The sequence below is a fragment of the Ammodytes marinus genome (assembly GCF_949987685.1).
Source record: "Ammodytes marinus genome assembly, chromosome: 6".
Lineage (NCBI taxonomy): Eukaryota > Metazoa > Chordata > Actinopteri > Uranoscopiformes > Ammodytidae > Ammodytes > Ammodytes marinus.
The window spans coordinates 21,137,496-21,157,216 of record NC_137235.1 but is presented as its reverse complement, the minus strand read 5'-3'; the positions used below and the strand labels follow the sequence as shown (position 1 = coordinate 21,157,216).

Genomic DNA, 19,721 nt, shown 5'->3' with positions numbered 1-19,721 from the left:
CTTCGTCAAGGTGGTTTTGGGGATGTTATTTAGCTGTTTTCCAGTTTTGACGGAGACACAATTTGAAACATTACACAGGCTTCACTGTAAACTATTATTGAGCGGTAACTTCATAAATTGGCACATATGTTTTCAAAATTGTGAAAGATTGGTTGCCTTGTTTGGATCTGACTTGGAGCTATCAACGCTCCTGTGTATTTTGGCAGCGTAAGTGGATGGTGCAAGGGACAACAGAGATGTTGAATTGATTGGAATACTGTTATATATATAGCACAGAAACCAACGTAGCCTACTGAAATTATTCTTGTAAACTGGATGGCCCTTCTGGTCGGCCTTGGTTCTACCTACATTGGATCTGACTGCTGCATATCATAGTCATTTGAATTATATATTTATTTTCCTGTTTTGTATCTTGTTTGTTAATTTGTGATTCTTGCTCTTTTGTTTATTGAGGTAGTGTAGGCTAAAACAAAATAAATAAAAAAAATGAAAAATAAAAGCTGGCTCTGTACATATGTGGAATATGTTATTGTTGCCAGAACCTTATTGTTTAATGTATTTTCTTCTGTTCGTATTGCACTACTTTTTTGTCAAAATACTAAGCACCTTAATACACGGCACATTGTTATGTCTGTTTGCCTCTTTCCTCAGTACAATATGCATGTAGGTGGGTGGTAGGTTACCATGACAACGGGGAGTGGTCACTGACAGATCTCATAGGTGGGGATTATTGAATGAATAAAAGATGTTAAAGGTTACGGAAGGTATGAATGTCAGGTTGAATAGTGCACTATATAACTTTGGGTGTGTCAGAGAAGTGAACATTTTCCAAGGTGTATTCTCACAACTGAATAAATAATCTTTACTCACTGGAAAGTCCTTCCCCCAGTGGTAGAATCACAAAGAATAGTTTTTCTATAGACTGTTCGATAGATGCACATTGTGGCTTTAACTTCCCATAGCCATTTTTTGCCTTTTATGAATTACAAACCTGAACCAACTATATACATACCTTAATGTAATGCTTTTGTTAATTCATGGTGGACATTCTGTATTTGTCCTCAGAGTCCTATGGTGAGCGTGATGTGTATGAGCGTCTGGCCCATGGTCGACAGCTGAAGATCTACCTGCCAAAGAATGTAGAGAAGCTGGAGTTCACTCCATCCGACCAGCCCGGCAACACCATCCTGTACTGGCACCAGGGACACATCAGGTCAGAGACACTCAGGGAAAGGGCTTGGAGATTCATCCAAAAATTTATCAAAACCAACAATTAGACCCTGTATTCGACTTAAACTTGCACATTATTTTGATGTGGGCCTTGTCAAAGACCCTCTTCTTTTACTCTTCATTGGCAGTGATTTATTGACCTTTTAAAAAGAAATAAAACGTTTTTGTACCTCTTTCAGGCCTTGCCAGTTTTTATCCCCATGTCCTTTTTTGACCAACTCGACTCAACTCTTTCCTCCTATATATGGAGAAGTAAGCGGCCTCGTCTCAATAAGACCTACCTCCAAAAAAACAAAACTTCTGGCGGCCTGGCTCTACCAAACTTTTGTTTTTACTATTGGGCTGCTAACCTGCGCTGCCTTTCATTTTGATCTTTTTTTCACTATCAGCCCAATTGTCCTGACTGGGTAGCCATGGAATTACATACAGATGATAATATGTCCGTGCCTGCATTACTTGGATCCCCACTTCCACTCCCCTCGATTAAATCTTTAAAAAATCCGGTGGCTCTGTACATATGGTGGTTAAACACTCTTTAAGGATATGGGTTCAATTAAGGAAATATTTTGGGTTGCATAAAACCACCTTTTCAAACCATCAACCCAAGATCCTGTCTTTAAAGAATGGCACAAGAAGGGTATTTTGCGCTTCTGTGACATCACAGAAAGAGAAATCTAGGGTTAGACAGTGAGACCATAAAACACTCTTTCTGCCTTTCTGCCTTTTCTCAGGCTAGGATGAACCAATTTAATTTTTTTTTGCACATTTATACTACATAGGATCTCAGAATTCAATACACCTTCATATTCCCACCGGTGAAATAGGCCTTTAAGCATCATTTGAACAACTAAGCAACAAATTCGGTCTTCCAAGGTCAGATTTTTTCAGATATCTGCAAACAAGACATTATGTGCTATCCAAACTGTCCAGCTCTTCTTTGCCAGCAGACACAACCCTTGTTGATTTGGTTCTTTCTTTGGATCTATCTCAAAAGAGACTTGTCTCTGCGTTCTATGGCAGGATGTTGGATCTAAGACATGCCTCTATGGACAAGATCAAAGCAGCATGGGAAGGGGACCTGGGCTTCTCTTTAGCAGAAGATACATGGAGCATGTTAATTCCACCTCTCTATGCGCTTGACATTGCCTGATCCAATTCAAAGTGGTTCATAGGGCTCATATCTCAAAAGCGAAATTATCCACTATTTACCCTGATGTTAGTCCACTGTGCTTAAGATGTAACATTAAGAAGCTTCTCTTCTTCATATGTATTGGTTGTGCCCCAGCCCTAACCATGATAGAGGTCTTCCAAACATTATCTCAGGTGTTAAACATCAAGTTGGAACCAAAGCCTCTAATTGCTCTTTTTGGGGTCACTGACGAGGTGGTTAGACTAATGCCTCGTTTCACCAAGTAGAGCGGGTCGGATCGGAGCGGTTCGGTCCGGGTAGTTTGGCTTTTCATTTGCCAAATGTTGGTTAGGGTACGGTTTAAGCGCACCTAACCACTCTGAGCCGCCCCTAATTTCGGTACTCCTCCGTTGGGGTACCAGCCGCCTGAAAGGGTGCCGAAAAGGCGGAGCTACACATGCCGTCCCTTTATTGGTCGAAATAATCATTTCCGCCGTGTGTAGTCACCTCGGCAAGAGTGAAGAGAGTCTTGTGTTTTGGCGAAAATGTGAGCACAGCACTGTTTATTGTGTGGTGTTTTTCCTCGTCATTAAATTAATCAGTTGGTTACACTGTGTCCCACTGCTACGATGTCACGTAGCTGCCGCAGCCAGAGCTGTTCGCTCACTGTCTCTATCAGTTGCACCGAGCAGTCTCTGTGCGTTTACGCTCACAACAACACGGGGGGAATAAATAAAGAAGCGGCTGGTTTGACCAAGCAAAAACAAGAGACCGCTGGCTTGACCACAGTTGTTCCACAGCCCGATAGTTTGACCCATATTCTGGCGGCGGCTATCGCAGTCCAGCCTAAACCAGTAAGGGTAGGGTCTTAAAAGTGAGCTGTCTCTGAGCCGCTCCGACCCGACCCGCTCTACTCTGTGGAAATGAGGCATAACTGCAGATAAACGACGTACTATATATTTTGCCTCTCTTCTGGCCCGGCGAACCATCCTGCTGAAGTGGAGGGAACCTGTCCCGCCCACTCATACACAATGGCTGAGAGATGTTATGTCCTGTCTTAAACTCGAAAAAATTAGGTACTCACTTCAACATTCCAGTGCAAGATTTCAAAAAGTATGGGGACCTTTTTTGAGCTCATTTCAGGCTTAATGCATTCTTTATAGTCAAGAGAAGGTAGGCGGGAGTGCAGTCATTCCATTCCCTGGATGATGGTAACTGTTGTGACATGATGCTGACATGTGTTCACTGGCGGTGACTTGGGAGGGATTATTTTTGGGTGTTTTGATATTTCTTTTTTGGTGTTTGTTTTGCTATGAGTGTCATAAGTTGTTTTTTGTTTGTTCTTTTCATGCAACCTGTCTGTGGCAAGTGAACAACTTTGCACTTTGATATATTGATAAAGTAAATAAAAAGATCTTGATTTAAAAAAATGAATAAATAAGCCTATATTTAAAATATTTATTTAGGCTACTGAAACCGCGTTTCCACCGCAGGAACTAGTTCCCGGAACTGTAAGAACCTTTGCAGGAACTAAGCTGGTTTCCACCGCAGGAACTAGGGTCTAAACTGTAGTTCCTGGAACCTTTCTTACCGAGAAAGATCCTGCTCGGTTGGTAGGACTTTACAAAGGTTCAGGTTCTTTTCACCTGCGATGTTCAAATCTCCGCTTAGCGAGCGTCTCATTTCCTGGTTTGAATTTAATCCATTTGCGATTATTTGCGATGTAATAAACAGTGAACAGTTTATTTGTTATTAAATAGAACTTGATTTTTACTTCAAAACTGATATGTAAGTGGGCGCCCTTAGCTCAGTTTAAAAATTTAAAAAATTATATGTGAAATTTTCATTTCAAGCGATGCTTTGATTTCAGTTGGAAATATTCGATAGATAACCATAAATAGTTCATCTGTGTTTTGTTTTTAAATCACAAAGAAAGTATTTTGTTAGATAAAATATCCAAGCTTTAATAGTTGAGCATATTTACAGTAGGCTACAAACCTTGTCAGTGAACAAAAAAGGGAAAAAAAACTAAATAGTTGTTTATTAATCGAATTGAGGTAAATGTTCAATTAATGATGATGATTAATGGTGATATTGATTTAAGGTCAAATTGCCCAGGCTGGGGACACATTGTGGTCTGGTTGTGGACCAACCTGAGCCCTGTTTCAGGTAGCAGGTTTTACAAACTCTGGGTTTAATCCTGCGCTCTGAGTTGCTCAACTCAGAGCTGAGCAACTCTGGGTTTTTGGTTTCAGAACAGTGGATCAGCGTTGGGTCAACCAATATAAACGAAATATTAACGAATGAGTTTATGGTATGGAGAAGAATTAACGGGGATATTATTATATATTTTTTTGTCAATAGAATCATTACGCTTCCGTATTAGAAGCAAGTCTATTTTAAGAATTAAGTTACGCATATCAGCAGCAGCAAAAGTGTATGGTGCCGCAAAGCATTGCTGACAGTGTTTTATATTGTCCTCTAGTGATCACAGTTTAAATTATTATATTATTTCTATATTCATATACGGCTATTTAACGAGGCTCGTCTGTGACTTTGGGATGAGCAGCCCCAGCCACAGAATTACATTTCAACCTGACATAAATCTGTTCAGTGGCACAGACGTTAAAAAATCCCTATTAATAAAAAGAAGAATGATATAGGCCTACTTACAATACAAATAGGTTTATTAATCTGAATGTAGCACGATGTGTAAGGTGGCCGCCATATGAACGAACGAGGGATGAGAACAAGGCTACTGATCAGATAAATGATCGATCAAACGTAAAATCATCAGTACATGATAAAAAACATCCCGATGGAGATTTCTATGGATTGATTTTGCTTTAAACTGTACAGGGACGCGTTGTAACAGTGACTCTTTCTTCAGTCGGAGCTGCAGCGTAACACACTCAGGGTAGGTCTAACCACCTCCCGAGCAGGTTAGACCCATGGCCTATGTTGCCGCAGTAACTGACTCTCGGTTGCGCTGAACCTGCTACCTGAAACGGAAAACCGAGAGTTTCCACTAACTCAGAGCGAACAAACTCTGGGTTACCTCAAAACCAGCTACCTGAAACAGGGCTCTGGTCATAGTGGCAAGAAGTGAGTGTTTTCCAGTGTCGCTGAAATTCATGTATTGTCTTCTACAGGGGGAATAAAGGCAGGGTGGTGAGCTCAGGCAGCGACCGACGCTGGTACATCGACAAGGTAACCAATGTCATTTGGGTGAAGTCTGTCTCACTGGAAATAATGCTAATTTTAAGGAAGAGTTAACATTTAAAATGTTTAGGTTTTTGTTTCACTCTCTGACTCAATAAAAGGTGACTGTTCCTATAACTGTGCGTTTATTTTTTTATATAGAAATTGGTAAAGTTAGCTCATCCCGGTTAGCTTAGCTCAAACACTGGTAGTAAAGGGGAGCAGGTCAAAAAGATAAACTTTACAACAGACCTACAGTTAGTCTAAGCTAACCTGTATGGGTGACATTTGCCCATTTTGACCTACACATTGTTACAGAAACGGTGTCTGTTGTCTTTTCTAGAGCCGGAGAGTGAGGCAGAAAGCTAAAGATTATTCCTTACTACTATTCCTTTGAGGCAGTGATGATGCTTTGGAGTTCACTTTCAAGTGACACCTCTGTCTACACCACGTCAGTAAGGTTTCCCATCAGGGGTGGGAAGCAGAACAACAGTCCATGGTGTGGCCAGAGATTATGGATCACAGTGTGTGTATGTCGTGTGTGTTTGTGTCAGGTGGTTTATGAGGACCAGGGGACATACTCCACGAAGGACTACTGGAATAAGGAGCTATCCAATGTCAAAGTGGCTGTCGAACGTGAGTTAGGCTTATTGAACATGGTTTCTAAGAACTTTTTGGTTCTCTAGTTTGATTTTCTTTCTCGAACAATTACTACTGTCCATATTCACTAAACAACTGTTGCTGATGATTATTAGGCTTACTATTCATATGGTAAAGTAAAAAAAAGCCAAGTGCGTTATTATTTACAAAACATGTCAACACCCCCAAAGCTCTCAGTACCAGCTGCCAGCCTGCATTTCTGTAGTTTTTACACAGTAGACGACACATGCCAATGCACAACTGGAATAATGGCAAATGCAAGATTATTGTGCACAGAAGAATATACTTTGGTTTGCTCAAAGAGAATCACTGTGACGTAATCTCTTTTCCAAATATTATCTTTGAATGTTTTGTCCTCATTTATTTTTTGTTGAGCTGAACGAATTGTAAGAGTTGCATTGTAAGAAACAGGCTCAAGTATAACTCAATGGGATATATGTCTTTTTCCTGATTTCAGCCAGACGTAACTTCGAGAAGTGTATAGCAGGAGAGAGTCTGTACATTTCCCTGGAGGGCATTGAACTGGCTGATGCTCTGCTCTCCTTCACTGGGGAGTATGCCAACGTTACACTGGTGAGTTAAGCAGAGACCAGATGGATAGAACATGGATGGAAGTATAGTTTGATGAATATTAGATGTAGGGATTAAGTATTTGGGGATGGAATGTCAACTGTGCAGAAGTTGGGGGTTAAATTAGTTTCAATACCTGTGTTTACATTTGTCATGATATGTAAATGCTAACCTAAATATCCCTACACTAAACTAAGATTTTTCCCACAGCTTTAGTTTGCCGCCAGACGGCCGTTTATTTTTTAATCACTCCGCTAATCAGCCTCTCAACTCTAGAGCTACTGCGGATTATTCAGGAGACAAAAGAAAAAACTAAAATAAATGGCAGTCTGGCGGAAAAAATCTCAGTTTAGCGTACAATTGAAGGGATATTTTTCAGCTTGTAATGAATTGGTTGTGATGCAGATGGATGCATTAGTGACAGTAGGTTTGTCCCCCTAAGGTGCGTGACGGTGCTCGCGTGTCCCAGGACCTTCCAGACTACTGGGACCGAGTCAAGACCCACTCAATGAAGATCGAGATCAAGCATGTCAACTACACTGACGAGGGCCGCTACACCCTGAAGGACCGCAAGGACAGGGTGGTTTCTATCACCAGGATGGACCTGACAGGTTGGTGTACCGTACATCAGAATAATCTGACTTTATTATTTATGAGGAACCCTATCAGCCTCCACAAACGGGTCTTCCTTGGGTTAGGGACAGGCGATATGACCTCAAATTCATTTGAGGTCATATTGCCTGTCCCTAACAGCCACCATCCAATTCAATTGGATGGTGGCTGTATCACATCAAGCTCTTACTTCAAATGTTATTTTTGTTGCACTTTTTTTGGCCTGGTTTGCCTCTTCTTCTCCACAGGAGTGAGTGATAGAACAGGCTTCTTGTGTTTTAGGGCTGAACAATGAATTGATATCAAATCAAAATGTGATTGGCTTTTATCATAACATTCTGTGGTTAGAGTTTACAATGCAAAGAGGGTTTAGGGTAACACTTTAAACTGTTGATGTGACAAGATGGCCCATAATGCACGATTGCAGCCACAAAGTCCAGTGAAATGGACTATGCACAGTTTATATTAACATTTTAAAATTTTCCTTTACCATAGTGAATCCCCCCCCTCCCCCCATAGAGCTCAGTTCGCTTGCAGACCCGGGTTAGAATCCAGCTTGCGTCGTTCTCTGCATGTAATTCCCCTCTTTGCCCCATTGCATCTCTGTCTCTACAAACTGTCACTAAACAGCCAACAAAAAAATCATTTCAGAGTGTACGAGCTGAAACCGAATCTTTATTATAATTGTGATTCTTTACTGCTTTACCAATGGTTCCCTTCAGACAGTGAAGCTGACTGTGTCACTGTGTTGGTCCTCTGCAGACAAGCATGAGTACGAATCGGCGAACCCTCTCCTGGCCCTGCTCCTCCTCCTGGGGATCCCTGCTGGTATCTGCTGCTGCTGTCGCAAGAAGATCTTCAAGAAGAAGGAATCCTCCCACACTGTGGTACAGGTACACACACAAGCAAAACTCCATCTGAACAAACTGTTATTTACCGACTTGTTTCACACACTTCTTAAATAGATAATTAAGTTAACATTTATTACAGAGAATTTTCAATAGTTTGAGTTTTGGTCAAAGTGTAAGACACACACTCTACAACATAATGACTTAGAACATACAGTATATGTGACCATCACGGGTACTTCCTGGTTTCCTTCCAGCATGTATTTAGTTTTTCAATGACATGACGTGTAAAAATATAAAGGGCAAAATAACATGGTAAATAAACAACCCAATTCCAAAGGTTCTGTGGGAATCATTTTAGTGTTTGGCCACATCAAAGATAAACTGATTTCAATTGAACATTATTTGTGATAAGCTCCAATAAACAAATACATAACAAGGCATGTGCTGTTTGTGAATATTTCGGACAAATATGAGTCGACTGTGCAGCAACTTCAATGAACCCGTAGCAACGTCCTATGTGACAGCTGTCCCCTAATAGGAATGAGTTGCAGACAGTTGACCCTTAACACAGATCTCATGTTCCCTGATGCTCCTGTCATGGTATGTGGGTGTATGCTCTACTGCACCTTTACAGAGAGTCTGAAGGAGCAATAGCCAACTGCATTTCATAACCAAGTAAACATCATACTGATAAATACATCATAGCCCACAGTGAACTAATGTTGCAACCTGGGATTTTATAGAACGCTTCTGTAACAGCCACAGTGTAAATGGCCAGGAAACATTACTAACATATAATGTAGTTCAGTTGGATCAATCAATCAATCAATCAATCAATCAATCAATCAATCAATCAATCAATCAATCAATCAATCAATCAATCAATCAATCAATCAATCAATCAATCAATCAATCAATCAATAACCTTTATTTTCACTGGAAAGACTCTGAGGTTTCCCTCATTTACAGTGAAAACGAGCATACACAATAAACACAACTACAAGGATAACATATAATGAGCATAGAACAACTAAGCAAACAGCGCTTTAGCAGACAGTATTTTAAATTTTATGCATCAATAACTGAATGCATGTGGGAAACAGCCGCAGAGCGATGTTACAAATCCGTGTACCTTCCGTTCAATCCATATCCGTTTGGAAATCAAAACACGAAAAACGAAAAGTGACCTGTTTTTTTAATAATCATCCTCTCATCTACATTATATATTATACTAAAACACATTTTTATCCATTTGTAATCACAATTCATGACCAGGATATCAAATATGAGAATAATGGCCTAAATGTTGATTTTGAAAAATACATGTTTCAATTTAGTGTGTGTGTGTGTCCGCGCACGCCCAGAGGCGAACTTAACCATTGCGCAAAGGTAGGCAATTGCCTTGGGTCTCATAATAATCTAATAAATGTTTGTTTTACTCTTCATTCATTAATCACCGATTACGTGCGGACGTCAGCATCGCACTGGGAACTGAGGGACTCATCCTACACTATTGATAATGTTATTGATACTTGTTATCAGCTGAGGCATGAGCCCCAGTGCAGACAGCTGCATATGAAAGCATTTTTAATGGTTAGTTCCACGAGTGAAAATTGCGAGGCGATCGTCGTCTCTGTCTCTCTTTTTTCCCTGTCTTCGCTTCACTTGCCGAGTCAAAGTGGGCAATCGCCAAGTTTAAGGGGGTGCGCGCGTGTGTGTGTGTCGAGGAAAGAAGAAACTTGTCTAGGCTATATTTTGTCCACGTTTAGGCTATAGGCTATCTGAATTGAGCTTTTTGTAAAATAAGGCTCTTGATGGTAGCCTATGACAGACAATGACATAGCAGCCTTTGGCAGCCAGCCAAAATATGTTTCCCCTCTCAATAAAGATTAAACATTTGGTGGTTTGTCCCGTTTTGATCTGGATCAACAGCTGTTTGTCTGTCGCTGTTTGATCATGCCTTGTTTCCTCTGAGCAGCACAGTTCGGTTCGGCACGGTTCGGCAGGGTTACCCTACTAGATCTGCCATGCGTTTCCACTACCGACAAGAGGCTTGCTTTAGCCTACTTAAAAGACGGAGATAGCCACGGTCAGAAAACAGTCTATGGGTCAGAGCCATCACGGCGCTGGCCGCGCATAGCTCGTGGCATTGTGGCTGCGGGACACAGTTTAACCCGCTGATTAATATAAATTATTATTTGGAACTTGATGAAAATGCACATTTTTTACATTTTCTGTTTGTCTCCTTTCCCATTTTCATATGTAAAGGGCAACATGGAAAATAAAAAATAAGAAATGGCAATCAATTCATGTTTTACAAGCATATTTTGAATAAAACAGTCTGTTTTTTGTTTTTTTAAATGAAACAAATAATTAAAAAATTAAATCAAACAGTTTCTTTCGTTTTTCGTGTTTTGATTTCTAAACGGATATGGATTGAACAGAAGGTACACGGATTAATTTCACCTTTCCATTTAGCATTTTCTTGAACCTCTGGGGCCTTGAGCTAGCCTGGCACTGCATGCCTACGTACTTGCGCTCAATTGTCATTTCCCTTCAGTAGTCAGTCTGGACCTGCGCTATATTCTTGGGTTTTATCTGCCACATTTTTGGCGGTCCAATCAGCAAACAGGGAGTGGTTGAGAACTATTTGAGGCCGGCGCATGACATACGTCACGACCAAACGTTATTGGTTGGCAGATCCAGAGTGGCACTGGGTAGATCCAATACTTTTAAACTTCAACAGACACCTGCCTTCAGTGAGTTAACATTTGTCAATTGAGCGATTCTAGACGCTCTGGACAAATGAAATGAAGTACGATGGTCTGGTAGGACCAGGCTAGCCTTGAGCCAGGTTGGAAAGACAATGCAAATGACCAAGCTCTCAGATTGGTCAGTGAGACTTGAGGAGCCTCTTGGAAAGGGTTTACTCCACAATCCAAACTTTAGACATATCCTCCTCCTCTCTGCATCCACCTATAGGCTTTAACTCTAATAATATGGTCACTCCATTCAATGATATGCTAAGCGTGGCTCTGAGTGATGAGTTCAGATAATAGACACCATATGTCAACATATATAAACATATTCAATCCTTTAACATGTGTTAGCTGTCAGTCATTTTAAGACGATACACTGCAGGTGAGGGTTAAGTCAAAAACATTCTTATAGATATCATTAGGAAAAATTGCCAGTTGATTACTTACATTAAAGCAATTATTTTTATATAACGAATGTTGAGATAATGGCTGTTAAAGATGGTTGTATAGGAGAAATATACAGATACAAACAGACAAGGTCTAGTAAAATAAACACCTAAATTTACATTTGTGCATGATTTTTGATTTATACAACTATGAAAGAAAAGTTGTTATGGACATGTTATTATGTTACACAATAGACTAAATCTCAAAATTGACCGGTGCTGGAAAAAACAATGTTATTACCAGCAGTGTCTCGCACTAAACATGATGTGTTCACTTGTTGAGCATCAGTGTTACCTAACAGCAACACAGATATTCACCATAGCTATGCACTGAAAGATGGTCAAATGGACAAATATATGGACACCATGCAATCTTTCACCAGTCAATAAACAAAATAATTCCAAGTCCCTGACCATTAAATTGCCTTCTTCATCTGTGTCTGTCTCCAGACGACCACAGTCCACGAGTCAATCCACCCTCCTCCCGGTGGTCCTGTTGGCCCGGCCCCTCCATACAACACAGGAAATGTGAGATTCTACTTACAGTCACTGCTTATGTATTCTTGGATGTTGTTCTTTCACAAACATGTTCCTTTAGTTGACAGTATGATGTCTCAGAGTGAATATGGTATTTGATTTGATTTGTGCATATTTGTTTTTCTGTGTTTGCAGGTGTACTACCAAGGCCCTGAAACCAACATGGTACAACATAGGACATTTCAAAACACACGTGTGATTCTAACTACACAGGATCAAAACTATTCAATATTTTCATGATCATTAAGCAACGTAGCATTGCACTTACTGGATCCTTCTGATAAAAGGAGGGTTATTGGTAAAAAATTTTATGCAATGTTTATCCAAGAAGAGGACCCAGACCAATGTGTTTTTTTGTTTACAAGCCTGTGTGTTTATGTGTTCTTATATATAGGGTCCTACAGTACATCCTCCCACTATGCCCTCTGGCCCAGGACAGTGGAACGGCCCCCCACCCTCCCCAGTAAGTATCACAGAACAATCCTGTTCGCCTGAATATGGGATACGCTTGACTCAGCCTAACATGCTCTCACGACACTGGATCCTTAAGCCGACCTTACACCAAACAACTTCTTACATGATTTGACAGTCGCAGACAAATTTACAATTTCGGACTGAAATCACTTGCTGGAGCTATGGCGCGTGCCCGTAATCTCAGTCGTTTGGTGTGAGGTGTTCATCTGACCCGATTTCAGTCAGTCTTCTTCCCGTCTTGACGTTACGACAAAATCTAACATGTTTGATATTATCGTTAGTCATGAGTGTTGACTCTACGTACGCGGGCATTGCAAACACCACTGCACGCAATTGGATAGCACTACGACCAATCAGAGCAATGAAAAAGGTCACGTATTAAGCCCTGTTCGTTTAGCCAACAGTCGACTGGTAAATTTAACTTTTGCCGTGGTTGGTCGGCAACAGAACATTCTTCTTTTTTGCTTATTAAAGATTTGAGTGCCATCTTCCAAATCGTTAAGTGTCGAGGCTAAAGCCGTTTCAAACTCAAACAACATATCTGCATCCATCTTTCTTTTTTACTATCACGGCTTCGACCGGCTTTTTTCCTCTTTCTATCTATCTATCTATCTCCTGATCTCCTTCCTTATTGTGTCTGTGTACAGGGTTTTAACCCCACATACCCTCCACAGAACCCCGGCTACCCTCCTCAGAACCCCGGCTACCCACCTCAGAACCCTGGCTACCCACCTCAGAACCCTGGCTACCCACCTCAGAACCCTGGCTACGCTCCTGTTGATCCAGCCATGATGCACCCTGCCCAGCCTCCACAATGGAATGGTCCACCACAAGGCCAGTACCCCCCTGGCCCTACGGCTCCAATGGTATGATCCATCTCTTTATCTGACAGACTTCACTGATCTTGCAGACGTCCTGTGTTCCAATACCCATACTTTCTGATATTTAGTATTGTAGAAAAAGATTTATGATGTCCCAATTATTGTGGTCAGATTTAGTATGCTTTAAAATACCCGGATGCCTACTACATCTGGCCGAGATTTTAAGTGATGAAATCAGCAATCTATTTGGGCAACTCTGACCCACAATCCAATGCACACCGGACGTGAAGTCACACAGACAGAGCCTCCTTATGAAAACAACCGGGGATGAGACGGATATATAAGCAAGAGGGGAGTTCAAGGCGCAATGTTATGATTAAATAAATAAGTAAAAGTATGTCCCAATTGTATGCCTACTGCATGCTAACTAGATACTTTTTTATGATCATTTGTAGGGCTGGCCCGAATACCATCCTGTTTGATGCATCTTTTTGGGGACCTATAAATCCATACAAAGATCCAATGTTGATAATCTTTAATGTCCATATTATATCCATTATTGACTGGGTATTCCCATGATGCAAGCCAGTCACTGTTGATGGGCAATAGCAGCGCTGCATAGCGAACGTACACAAACAGCTAAGCTAACATTAGCAGTTCGCCAAGCAATGCTTTTTTTAAGGGAAACAAATAGGCTAATATATTCTTCCTCCATCTCTTTGAAAGGTCAGCGGCCACCTAGGTCAAAGTTCAAATCATTTGATAATTTATTTTAAATGAGCGTTTAATTTGTATTTTTCCAATTGTTGTATATAACTTGTATATTTGAACATTATTATTTGTTGACAAAATATATTGCAGTTTAAGCTACTTTTGCAAAGAAAATTGTTTAAAAAAAGAGAAAAAAATAATATTCCACATACTGTATTGAGCTTCGGATAAACCCAACAAACGATCTGAATAATTTGGGTCAGCCCTAATCATTTGTTCTAGTATGTATAGTAGAAAAAAGAAAGAGTATGTGATTTGGAATGCAGGGACAGCCTTTGTGGGCAAATTCAAAACCAAAATCTATCCAGTGAGCACACGAATTGAATGAATGAATTTCAATGAATTTGTGAAAAAATTACCTTATTAAAAATGTTAAACATTTCAAAGTGTAATATAAGTGTAGTTGTAATAGTATTATGTTAAAAATACTGCTCTATCATGATGATCATTTCTGCTTTCTCCAGAAAAAGACAACATATTTTCATTCTCGCCTGCCCACCGTTAGTTCATTTTATTAACCGCACGCCCATACCTCTGAATTTATATGAATGTGTTTAAAAGTTACACAACATATTTATGGGTGTACCCGACACAGCGCAGGACTATGATATAGTCTATGATACAACCGGCTATTCTGTGGCTGCACACTGGTGTGTTTGTAAATGAGCTGTAGATTTGAATAGTCATTTTGTGTGAGGCAGTGAGTAAACCAAGGGGACAATGTCAGAAGCTGTTGTGCAGTAAAAAGCCAGTCCTACTGCTTAGTGTGTTCAACTTTCTCTCTTCATAGGGCTATGCTCCAGCTCCTGTCATGTATAGCTCGCCTCCACCAGCAGCAAACAGTGAACCATTCAAAGAGGAGGTCAAGATGCAGAATATGGCTTCCGATCCCCTACTAAACGCCACACCAGAGGTAGACACGCACACACACACGCACACACACACACACACACACACACACACACACACACACACACACACACACACACACACACACACAAACACACACACACAACAAGTGTCTATACACTTATCCGCTCACTATCAGAACTTATGTAGCAATTTTTTTTCAGAATTTCAGACATGAAGTAATTTAGGGGAGAACGGGGTAAGTAGGCACACTTTTTACTCTAGTGAGAATTGCTTATCACCTAAACATCTTTCAATAGTCATTCCTACATTAAATTGAAGCTTAAGGTGTTGGCTTGAAATATGTACCCCTCACTTTTTCTATCTTATTGTAATAAAGAAGAAATTAATCATCAAAGACACCCTTACACATTGTGACAACCAACCCCATCAAGGGGTCAGTTGTCAAACACTATGGGGTTGTTTGTCACAATGTTATCTTAATGGGAATAATCTTAAAAAGAAGGCAAGAAAGTAGAACTAAATTTGAAAGTTTAATTGCATTGTCAAGTTGACAAATAGGCCTACATAACTTACTGTAGTCTTGGCAGCTGGTCTAGTTTGGGATGCACTGGGTTGTTTTGATTTTGTTGCCCTTTTTTCTTTTGCATGCTAGCTGCCTTTTCCTGCTCTATTCTTTCCTTCTCTGGGGTGTCAGTGAGGATACAGCTTGACAATTTCTTTCGTTATTGGGTTCCTTTTCTGGCTGCAGCCTTGAGATAACATGTGACAACCAACCCCCCAAAAAATGTGACGACCAACCCGAACTTGAATTTCTTGCTAGCATCAAGGCCAACAACCATCTGACAACTAATTAGCTTGCTAACCACAATCTAAAATATAGTTTACCCTTCACACGTTGTATGGGTAACAAGTGTTTTGTTATAAACCCATTGTGTAAAAGCCTAGAAGAAAAATACTGAGGAGCTAAATATTTTCAATTTGACATGAAAAACACAAACAGTCGTCTCACCTCAAATTCAGCAGTCTAACTCCAAGGAAGACTATGTAGGTGACCTCTGATCCCAATTCTGGATATTTACATACCAAAATTTCATAGACAGCGCCTTCTGGTTCCGAGATATAACGATTGTGACAACCAACCCGTGTGACAAATTACCCCGTTCTCCCCTACATTTTACCTAAAACTACAAAATTCAAACATATTTCACCAATTTTAGATTTTCTTCATTGGCTTCCTATCCATGTAACATCAGAATGTAAGGCCTTCTGGGGAACTACAAAACTCATTACATTTTGTAGTTTGTAGTCACTCTGTGATAAAAACCCAGTTTGTGAAGTGAACAACTTTTTTTTTACAAGAAATACAATAGATATTAGGGGTGGGAAAAATAATCGATTCTCCGATACATTGCGATTCTCTCTCGAACGATTCCGAATCGATTCAGAAAAGTTAATAATCGATTTATATAAAAAAAAATAAAAAAAAGTATTCAATACTAGTATTTCCTGCTCCACTGTGCATGCACACCACACAAGTGCGAGTTGTTAAAAGTGGTGACAAAAGGGCTGAGAGCAGCAAACCCATATGACCTGCACTGGCTTTGTGTCTGTTTACGTTTTTGTATGAGAGCTGAATTCCAAGCCATACTTTTTGCACAATGTGATGAAATTACATAGAAAATAATAGAATAGAAATCCTATAGAAACATGATTTACAAGAGTAGAAAGAAAATTAAAGTGAATCAGTTTAGTTTTTACACACTTCCATAGTGTGTTGAAATGCAAAATTGATTATTGCACTGTTCATAGAAAGTCATATTTGTGACAAGAAAAGCTTTTTCTCTAATACAATATTAGAGAAGACAATTCATCTGTTGATTGTATTTAATGATCATCACAAAAGTAGGAAGTGATTAGCAATATCTGAGTAGCAAATATATGTGTATATAAATATATTTTTGAAAATCACACAAGTATGTACGTAAAAAGAAAATGCATCGGGATGCATTGATAATCGATTTTGAATCGAATCGTTGACCTCTGAATCGGAATCGAATCTTGAGGTGCCAAGAGATTCCCGCCCCTAATAGATATACTGCATCAGTGAGAGTGCCTTAAGTTTATGTAATAGTATGATTGCTGCCAATATACCATGCTGTGCCAGTTGGTATAACAATGTTCTTTGAATGACCAACACAGACTATAGGTTTGTTTTCATTATATCTGTTATTTTTCCCTAGACATTTTGAACAGACTTCTTTAAAGGTGCATTATGTAACTTAAGGTGTGTCGGAGAAGTAAACATTTTCTAAGGTATATTCTTATAACTGAACAAACAAACTCTTCTCACAGGCACATGTGGTCCCTGGAACATGGTTTGAAGTTAGAAAGCTTCCTGAAAAAGTTACTGTTTCACTGTTGTTTACAGCAGCAGGGCCCACAGTTTGGTTTACAAACATATTTCTATTCTTACGTTTGGTTCCAGGTTCCTCGAAATAATATAATTTATGATGATAAAATTATTCAATACTAAGAATTACATGTAGAGAAAATGTGTTTTTTTGTTGTAAACTACAGTAACTGCTGGTTCTGTGAATGTAAACAAATCCCCCTCCCCTGAAACTGCATAGTGCACCTTTAACATGTTGCGCTGTGGGACAGAATGCAGCGTGTTTCAGCATGTGTTGTATCCCCTTTAGGCTGGCGGCCACCCTGAGCCCCCCCCCTCCTCTGATGGAGCCACCTTCAACATCCACGGTGGGACAAACTCCACTAACTTCCTCTAGCCTCCCACACATCTTACAGTGCATCCCTCTAAGCTTTCCAATCAGGGATGGTGCTGGCGCAAAACAAGGAACATCTTTTGGACAGTACACTCTATTCATTTGCCTCCTTGCCTTGAACAGCATTGTATTCCCCTATCTGACTAAACATGATGTGTTATTATTAGTGTGCTGCGAAAGCCATCTGAAAATCACTCTATAGTAACAGCTAATAGATGTCTTCGGTTTCAGAAATGTTCTATTGACAAATAAGCAGCCTAGAGGTGTGCTCAGACTTCTGTTTCAACAAAAAACTGTTTGTTTGTTATTCTAATGCAAAATAATTGTCCTGTTGTGTTTGTGTGTCTGCTAGCTAGTTACAATAAGCCAATGACCGGACATTTGTAGCTAGCTACCTAGCAGGCGCTCAATTTTTGTGATAGTGTGTGTGTGTATAATATGTCCTATTTTAAACTTAGCAGCAGCTCCAGTTATTCGTTAAGTATCAAACACATTCAATTAATGGAATACACAAAAGTAATTATTGTCAGATCTACTCGTGCCTTAACAATGAGGCAGATATGTATAAGGCTGTTTACTGACACATTCACACTTTTCCTTCCCTCTTACAGCTCTATTGGGAAAAAGTGGGTTGACTCTTACACGTTTATAACCAGTCATGGAACATTATCCGGATGTATCCTGACTAGTTGTTGGGTGTAGTTTAGCCAAGTAACAAGTAGAGACCCTGGCTTTGTTGAACTGGCTCACCACAAAGTGTTCATTGCAATTATAGGCCCTAGCCCACATCACACAAAGAACACACAATATCAACATCTACTAAATACTGTATCATGACTAGAGTTGTGTTATCCACAGTCCTGGGTTCTGCCTTTGAAATTGAAAATATTTAATGCAACTACAGTATATTTAGGCAAAAGTACAAGCCCAGGACGAGTTCAGCTATATCAGGCACAGCAAAACAGATTCAATTGTTATGAGGAGAGCTATAAAAAAACATTGCTAGAGCAATAGCTTACTCATTCTTGGATTCTATGCCTCTTCATAGGTTAACACTGCTCTGGCAGTTTGTGAAGGTTGATGGTATGAATTTGTGTCAAAGTCATAATTTAAGTCGCCACAAACCTCCTGAATGCTCTAATTGTTACCTACTGCCTCAAGGTGCTTCATCATTTATCAACAAAAAATATCATGTCACAAATGATCCATTTAAAGCCTTTACCAGCTAGATATCACCAACACACTATCAAGCCGGAAGTAGCATTCACCTAGAGAACACTAGTTCATCAGAGTGTTGCATCTCAATGTTGCTCCATATTAGCCTAGATTGGCCATCAGGGAGTCCAGTTGTGTGGTAAAAAAAAAGTTTTAACTGCTGCCATAAATTTAGGGTTAGAAATGAATAATGCCTATACAGACCAAGTGCGACCACAACGTTTTGAGCTGTGATGCTTTTTCATTTAGCAATTGTCACTGGTGAACTGATTTGGATATTAAACGTGTACAGTTACACACATTCCTATATCCCTCCTGATGTCGGAAACCTTGCTACTAATCCCAAATATTCACCTTAAAAACAGGCACTGATTCGATTGTAAATAGCATCACAAATGCCTTTCCCTGCCAACGTTTGCTCTCATTTACAGGTTATTTTAGTCTTTCGTTTAGTCTTGTTATTGAGTGAGTTAATACAGTGATCATCCCAAAACTGCCATCTCCACATTGTGCCCATACGTTGTAAATCTGTCTAAGTTCAATGTTTTTCAGGCTACACCATATCAGCCTTAGTGTAGCCCGATCCCACAACGTTTCTGGACTGGAAGGACAATTAGTGTTGTCCGCAACAATCCATGGTGTTATCCTACACGCACTGAACTATTTTAGTTAAGTGGCTATAAGGAATAACTCATACATTACATTCTTATCATTGCTATTCAAATGTTCTGAACACAGTCAGTGCCTTTTCATTTTAATGTGAAGGTAACTTCAGCCTCTTCTCTCCTG

General features: G+C 39.9%; 1 protein-coding gene across 5 annotated transcripts in view; it reads left to right on the top strand.

The window, feature by feature from the left end:
• Positions 1 to 19,618, top strand: part of LOC307251982 (uncharacterized protein) — a 25,693-nt gene extending 6,075 nt beyond the window's left edge. The window contains exons 3-15 of one of the 5 annotated variants that reach the window (XM_080029484.1): positions 1,066 to 1,213; positions 5,512 to 5,569; positions 6,115 to 6,196; positions 6,678 to 6,793; positions 7,233 to 7,401; positions 8,165 to 8,295; positions 11,909 to 11,986; positions 12,131 to 12,160; positions 12,390 to 12,458; positions 13,117 to 13,335; positions 14,852 to 14,974; positions 15,135 to 15,169; positions 17,634 to 19,618. In XM_080029484.1, the coding sequence (XP_079885610.1) occupies positions 1,066 to 1,213; positions 5,512 to 5,569; positions 6,115 to 6,196; positions 6,678 to 6,793; positions 7,233 to 7,401; positions 8,165 to 8,295; positions 11,909 to 11,986; positions 12,131 to 12,160; positions 12,390 to 12,458; positions 13,117 to 13,335; positions 14,852 to 14,974; positions 15,135 to 15,158 (1,247 nt within the window). In that variant the 3' untranslated portion in view covers positions 15,159 to 15,169; positions 17,634 to 19,618. The remainder of the gene's footprint in view (positions 1 to 1,065; positions 1,214 to 5,511; positions 5,570 to 6,114; positions 6,197 to 6,677; positions 6,794 to 7,232; positions 7,402 to 8,164; positions 8,296 to 11,908; positions 11,987 to 12,130; positions 12,161 to 12,389; positions 12,459 to 13,116; positions 13,336 to 14,851; positions 14,975 to 15,134; positions 15,170 to 17,633) is intronic. The other 4 variants (XM_080029481.1, XM_080029483.1, XM_080029482.1 and 1 more) reach the window with 4 other exon arrangements.
• The last annotated feature ends 103 nt before the right edge of the window (positions 19,619 to 19,721 follow it).